This window comes from Alligator sinensis, unplaced genomic scaffold (genome assembly GCF_000455745.1).
Source record: "Alligator sinensis unplaced genomic scaffold, ASM45574v1 scaffold616_1, whole genome shotgun sequence".
NCBI classification, from domain to species: Eukaryota; Metazoa; Chordata; order Crocodylia; family Alligatoridae; genus Alligator; species Alligator sinensis.
Window position 1 is genome coordinate 152,397 of NW_005843002.1, and position 7,679 is coordinate 160,075.

Sequence of the window (7,679 nt, forward strand, 5' to 3'; positions counted from 1 at the left end):
TCGGGGCCAGGCCGAGCCCAGCGTGCCCCCTCTCACCCTCCCTGCCATTGTTTTGGGGCTGGGCCTCCTCCTCTCATCCCCTCCCCCATCGGCCCGGGCCCGCTGCTCCCCCCACCCACACATCAGGAGGGAGCAGTGTGGGAGAGAGAAGGGGCTGCTGGCCTTGGGGGGGACCCTCCTTAGGTATTCATCACCTGGGAAGGAGCAGGGGCGGGGGTGGCATCCTGTGGCATCTTGACCCTGCTTCCCCCATGCTGCTGCTGCCACCTGCAAGGACCAGCAGGGGGGTGAGACCAGCTCCATCCTCTGTCCTCACCATCATGGTGGCACTCTGTCGCACTACCACCTACTGTCCAAACGCTGTATTTGCACTCTGGTTATTTCCGTCAGACGATCAGAGTGTGAATAAAGCATTATGGACAGACAGGCAGACTAAGGCTTTTCTATAATCATAGAAGGCAGTCAGATTGGTCAGGCACAACTTGACCTTGGTGAATTCATACCGACTGTTCCTTATCACCTTCTCCAAGTGCTTAGAAATGGCTTCCTTGAAAGCCTACTTCATGACTTCTTCCAAAGACTAAGGTGAGGCTGACTAGTCTGTAGTTCCCAAGATCTTCCTTTTGAAGATGGGCACTGTATTTGCCCTTTTCCAGTCATCCAGGACCCCTCTGAATTGCTACGAGTTTTCAAAGATAATGGCCTGCAGCTCTACAGTCGCATTGACTAACTCCCTCATCACCTTTGGGTGTATAGCATCCAGCCCCATGGACTTGTACATGTTTTACTTTTCTAAATAATCTGTAACCCATTCTTTTGCCACTGTTGGCTGCTCACCTTTTCCCTAAACTGTGCTGCCAGGTGCAGTAATCTGAGAGCTGACCTTGCCTGAGAAAACTGAGGTGAAAAAGGCATAAGTACTTCATCCTTATCTGCATCCTCTATCACTAGGTTGCCTACCCCTTTCAGTAAGGGACCTATGCTTTCCCTGATCTTTCTCATATTGCTGATATACTTGTAGAAATCCTTCTTGTTACGTTTCACATCCTTTGCTAGCTGCAACTCCAGTTGCACAAAAGACCTAGGTAGGCATTTTTTATTTCATCCCTGCATGCCCTAGCAATACTCTTATACTCCTCCCTTATCATTTGTTCAATTTTCCTCTTCTTGTAAGCTTCCTTTTTGTGTGTTAGCTAAGTAAAGAGTTCTGTGGTCTTCTGCCATATTTGCTTTCATTCAAATCTTTCATGCTTTTCTGCACTGTGGAAAAGAAGAGGGAAGAGGCCCCCTGCCCTGCCAGCCTACTTTAAAGCCTGGAAGTTAGGACAGTCTTCCAGAAAGTGAGAGAGATGGATTTCCCTCCTTCCCCTCACCTGCTCCTCAGCCTGAGGAAGGAACTTGATCTCAGCTAAGTGGTTAAACTACTAGGTTTCATATAAGTTGTGATGAGTAGTGACACCACCAATATTTTCTTTTACTTTATTAAAAAAATAATATGGCAATTGCATTGACAATTCCACTGTGTTTAACTATTGCTGCTTCTGATTTGGGTTTCAGTGGGCTCAGGTGCAATATTCCCTCTAAGGTCTGGTGGTCTGTGAGCAGCTTAGAGGGACCACTGATGCCTGCTGTTTTTGCTGGAGGTCCCAGAGCTAGGCAGGTCCAGGAAGCCGGCTACTGGGTTTCTTCTCCTAAGGGATGGGACTTACAGCTCAGGAGCGTGGCTGCATGCATTGTTGCTGCCTTCCAGTCACCTTGCAGTTGCTTTCCTGGGCTCCCAGGATTAGGCACAGGTAGAAGGTGGAAGAAAATGTGTAGCAGCCTGTGAAGCTGGGGAACCTTTTGTCTGGCTACTGCCCATCCTCAGGCAGGTTTCTCTCTCTCCAGCACAGCATCAGAGAGAAAGTGGCTGCAAAGATACCCTTCCCCTCCCCTCCCCTCCAGGGAGACCCTGGAGCTGATGATGAAATTTACAGGACCTGGCAGGTCAACTGGTGGGCTCGGCGCACCTCTGAGGCGACACTCATGTGAGCCTTGGTAAAACACGACTCTGTTCCCAGAGAGCTGCCTCCCACCTCCCCGGGATCAGCTACATGTGGCTGTGCCTCTGCTATCATGTTCCACTCAGCACAGGCTGCTTGGGCTCCTGTCTTGGTCCATCTGGAGCAGCTGGGCAGTTCCCCGAACCAAGCCCTGCCAAGAGGACTTGCAGCTCCCCACCAGGACTGTCAGAAACCCATAACCATCACCCCTAACTCTTTTCCCCCCCCCCCCCCCCAAAGATCAGGCACCTTCAAGCCAGCAATCCTGACTGGGAGTGGACAGATATCTCAGTGTGCCTGACATTCTTGTCAGGCAATTCTGCAGCAGCCTGTGGCCGGGTTGGGGCAGGTGCGTGGCATTAAAAAGTTAGTGCATGGCAAGTTTTTTTTCTTGTGTGTGGCCACTGATGTCCCGGAGGGTAGGGGAGTTTGGGAGTCCAAGACATGTGGTCGTTCCTTAAGAAGACGATCCTCCGAGCCCAAAGGGTGACAGTCCCAATGCGGATCAAAGGGGGCAAGAGTGGTCAAAAGCCTCCATGGCTCACCAAAGGCATTCAGGAATGTCTGAAAGCTAAAAAGGAGGCGTACACCCAATGGAAGAGAGGGGCCATCACCGAGGAGGATTATACCTCCATTGCTCGAGACTGTAGGGGGGCTGTTAGGAAGGCCAAGGCGGAGACAGAACTAGGACTAGTGACCAGGATCGAGGATAACAAGTCCTTTTTTAAATACATAGGGAGTAAAAAGAAGGCACCGGGTAATGTGGGGCCCCTGCAGGACATGCTTGGCAATCTGGTGGTTGCACCAGACGATAAAGCTAACCTCTTTAACAAATTCTTTGCCTCCATTTATCTGAGCAGGGACCAGGACATCCCGCCCCTGGGATTCTGGATGGACTCGAGAGGCACCGCCAGGCCTAGGGTCAGAGAGGACCTAGTTAGGGAATTTCTGGTGGGGCTGGACATGTTCAAAAACAGCAGGTCCAGATGATCTCCACCCCAGGGTGATGAGGGAATTGGCAGAGGTCATTGCGGGACCCCTGGCACGGCTTTATGAGCAGTTGTGGTGCTCTGGTCAGGTGCCAGAGGACTGGAAAAGGGTCAGTGTGGTCCCCATTTTCAAAAAAGGGAGGAAGAAGGACCCATTAGTCTTACCTTGGTCCTGGGAAAGCTCTTTGAGGAAATTATCTAGGAGCACATCTGCGAGGGACCAGCAGGGGAGATTATGCTTAGGGGCAACCAACATGGGTTCATTAGAAGCACGTTCTGTCAGACCAACCTGGTTGCCTTCTACGACCAGGTCGCAAAATCCTTAGATGAAGGTGTCGCGGTGGACAGTCTTTCTGGACTTTAGGAAGGCCTTCGACACTGTCTCTCACCCCATTCTCATTAAAAAATTAGGCGACTGGCCTACACAGTCAGATAGATTGCAAATTGGCTGGAGGGCCATACCTAGAGAGTGGTGGTTGATGGGTCATTTTTGACCTGGAGGGATGTGGGCAGTGGGGTCCCCCAGGGCTTGGTCCTCAGGCCCACACTGTTCAACATCTTCATCAGTGACTTGGACAAGGGGGTGAAAAGCACCTTGTTCAAATTCGCAGATGACACTTAAGATGTGGGGAGAAGTGGGCACAATAGAAGGGAGGGACAGGCTACAACTAGATCTGGACAAGTTACAGGGGTGGGCAGATGAGAATAGGATGGGATTCAATACTGACCAAGTGCAAGGTACTGCACCTAGGGAGGAAGAACCAGCAGCATACCTACAGGCTGGGGAACTCCCTTCTTGTCAGCGCAAAGGCAGAAAAGGATCTTGGTGTCATTATTGATTCCAGGATGAACATGGGAGGACGCAGTCAGTGAGGCTAACCACACCTTGTCATGCATCCACAGAAGCATCACGAACAGGTCCAAGGAGGTGATCCTCTCCCGCAGTTGGAGTACTAAGTCCAGTTCTGGGTGCTACAGTTCAGGAGGGTCGTGGACAGTATTGAGAGGGTCCAGAGGAGGGCCACTCGCACGATCAGAGGGCAGCAGGGCAGGCCCTAGGACGCAGTCAGTGAGGCTAACCACACCTTGTCATGCATCCACAGAAGCATCACGAACAGGTCCAAGGAGGTGATCCTCTCCCGCAGTTGGAGTACTAAGTCCAGTTCTGGGTGCTACAGTTCAGGAGGGTCGTGGACAGTATTGAGAGGGTCCAGAGGAGGGCCACTCGCACGATCAGAGGGCAGCAGGGCAGGCCCTACGAGGAGAGGCTATGGGCCCTGCACCTGTTCAGCCTCCACAAGAGAAGGCTGAGAAGGGATCTGGTGGTCATCTATAAACTTACCAAGGGGGACCAGCAGGGAATGGGAGAGTCCCTGTTCCCCCGAGCACGACCAGGAATAACTAGGAATAACGGCCACAAGTTGACTGAGAGTAGGTTCATGCTAGACATCAGGAAGCACTACTTCACTGTCAGGGCGGCTAGGATCTGGAACCAACTTCCAAGGGAAGTGGTGCTCACTCCTACCCTGGGGGTCTTCAAAAGGAGGCTAGACAATCACCTAGCCGGGTCATTTGACCCCAGCATTCTTTCCTGCCTGTGGCAGGGGTCAGACTTGATGATCTGCTCATGTCCTTAACAACCCTACCAACTATAAAACTATGCAACACGCATGCGCGCAGCTTAGAGGGAACCTTGTTCAGGTGTATCTGACTGCCTACCAGATGAGGCCCCTCAGGGGCCTAGTTTCTCAATCCTACTTAAGTTTGTGGGGCCTAGGGGTACCTGTAGACGTGCCAGGAGGCTACTTCAATGCACTGTAATTACAGCACATCGGAGCAGACTTGATTAAACGATTCTTCTGGAATGTGCTAATTGGTATGTTCAAGTCAGCTTCTGTCTTGTGTATCAGCGTCCCCACGCTTCAAAATGGCAGCAGAGGCACTTGATTTACAGTTCATTTGAGCTTTAGTTCAAGTGCCCCCAGCGCCATATTGAAGTGTGGGGACACCGATAGACAAGACGCTGTAGGTGCTTTAATTAGAGCGGCTCCAAGAGATGTTCTAATTGAAGTGCCCCGCCCCCTCCTCTCCCATTGCCCCTCCCTGAAGCACGTGTAAAAATGCTCAAGGTGCCCAGCTGCTCAAGTTGGAGCAATTTACATTGCTCTGAAAGCAGAACTGCAGGAAAGTAAGGAACTTTCAGGTCAAAAAAGGGGGCACCTCATGAGTTCTAGGTGCTTGTTGGGGATCCATGGAACAGGTAGTTTTAGCACTGCACTTCTGGACTTTGGCATCTGCAGCCTGACTAAATCCTGTTTTGTGTCTGGCTCTGTGTGGTACTGGATTAGGGCCCAGAAGTCTGTTTTAGTTTAGGTCCCTGACTACAACTTGGCCTTGGGTTAATCATGAAGCATGAAAAGCAGTAGAATCTGAGTGCTTCCAAATAGATTTGATAAGCAAAGTATCTGTTAGGTTTTATTACCTGACAGTTGTGTCTGATTATCTACTTGATTCTACTGTGAAACTGTTGCTCTTTCTGGCATTCCCTAGTTTAAAACCCCTCATTATGTTTTTGATATTTAATTTACGTAACCACGGATTGTGAGGAGTTGATAACTATAATTGCAGAGCTGGCAGGTTATTGTTATGGTTTTGTAAGGAGAGCAAAAAAAAAAAAGTTGAGAAATGGCTTCATATGTAAGATACAAGTACCTTTTTTATCCATTGAGATCGCACATCATTTGAGTGGGGAAGCCTATAATTTGTAAGGCAGCTCTTTATACTTTCCAGACTCAAATCACATGTGTTCACCTTTTTATAGACTTTTAAACCTTGCTTACTTGCTAGTCTGACCTCAAGGAACTATAAAGTAAGCCAGGTCAAACAATTTATGATCCTTCTAAAAATATCTAGTTGTAGTTGATCAGAACAACTAACTTTCAAAGTATCATTTTCCTTTCCACATAAATACATACATTTTGTGGATGGTTTTTGTTGCCCACAATATTCAAATGTAATGGGCTGAAACACCATGTAGTATCTCGTAAAGCAGAAATCAGGAAGCTTATGTGAAAATAGCGTTTGAGGAGTTGGATGCTTGTTCATGCATGGTTTATGGCTTTGAAGTAGTATTTGAAGAATGGCAGTACAAGTGCATTATTCTCTGGTGCTGGGTAGCCTTGATTAATGCTGAGGGACACAAGCAACAGGTTTGTAAGGCTGTAAGAAGCTAAAAGGAAATGGAGTCATATCTGTATACTTCACATCAGGATCTTGCTGATCTTCTGACAATTCTTTGCTATTTTTATAAAATGCTTTAAAAGTTTCCCTTTACTTGGTATTGATTTTAGTTTGGGTATAAGTCATCTGGAAAAAAAATCTTACTGGGAACTTGAGCTGATAGAATTGAATAAATGTTTAAACTTTCTTATTTTCCAGCAAAAGGTTGTGAATACACAGTGTGGATATGACATCAGAATGCAGGTGAGCATCTGCTGCCGACAGCATTCATGGTTCTAATTAATGGCTGTTACTTTTAAAAAAGATAAGCTACACGCTTTTTAAAATCTGAGAAATTAAAAGACCTGTATATACAGAATCTGTAACAGTTATAAATTGCTAAAGAATGATAACTGTATGAAGGAGTTGGAGGAGGAAGCAGGGAGAGAGTGGGGTCTGTTTCATAGGATGAATAAGTGAGGTGAGGTGGTGCTGGTGGAAGACAGATACACATCTGAGACAAATATTGAAACTTTTGAATAAGTATCTGAAGCTTTTACATACCCAATTTAACGTTAAAAAATGGACAAATTCATAAAGCTTGAGACAGTGCATGATGGTTTGCAGCCTCTGACTTAAGTTCTTTTGGATTCCTTTAACAAACACTAGATCTATCAGTTTTAGTCTTACAATGTGCTGTTAGGGTAAATGTAAGCAAAAATGTAACATGGTCTCTTTGTCTTTCCTGCTCAGAGTAAAAATAAATGGGATAACTTAATTTTCACCAAGGGTTGTATCCCTGCTCTTGAAGCCTGGCTACCAAGAAACATCTACATTGTTGCAGGAGTCTTCATAGCAATCTCATTGCTACAGGTCAGTTATTTCTGCTTTACTACTGCTACATTAAAAGCTTCAGGTTCAGGATCTTTACCTAAGACATAGGGATTGAGGACAGGAAAAACATTTGCAAAAAAATAAAATAGAAACTTTCATATCTTGGTTCTGCTTCATGAGAACAACATGGCAAGAATCCAAGATCGAAGGTTTCTGTAGGGTGAAATTGCATTCAATTTCATTTTAATTTCTCAGCCTGAGAATCTTGTTGCTGTAAAGCTATGTTTATACCTGTCTTTGTCACAGGCAAAAATGCTTTTTTTCATTCTTGGAATTTACATGTTCCTCTCTTGGGACCATGACAGTGACATGCCATGTGGCACACATGAACCAAACTGTCAATCTCTCTTCAAACGAAACCAAGACACAAATAGCAGAGAGCTGTTGCTGATCGGGATGAAGATGTAGTCTCAGCAGAGTTCTGGGAAGGAATATTGCTGGGCCGCTGCCAGCACTGTGCCCAAGTCTGTTACTGCATGAAAAACAACCAAAATCCAAAGTAAAATACCTTGTTTTATCAACCCAAACTCTCTTT

At 47.0% G+C, this 7,679-nt stretch overlaps 1 protein-coding gene across 5 annotated transcripts in view; it reads left to right on the forward strand.

Moving 5' to 3' along the window:
• The window catches only part of TSPAN14 (tetraspanin 14), an 82,235-nt gene that overhangs the window by 67,686 nt on the left and 6,870 nt on the right, over positions 1-7,679 (forward strand). For 4 of the 5 annotated variants that reach the window (XM_025193042.1, XM_006036697.3, XM_025193043.1 and 1 more), the window contains 2 exons: positions 6,470-6,514; positions 7,004-7,123. In XM_025193042.1, the coding sequence (XP_025048827.1) occupies positions 6,470-6,514; positions 7,004-7,123 (165 nt within the window). Of the gene's footprint in view, positions 1-6,469; positions 6,515-7,003; positions 7,124-7,449; positions 7,674-7,679 lie in introns of those variants that run through there. The other variant, XM_014526284.2, reaches the window with a different exon arrangement.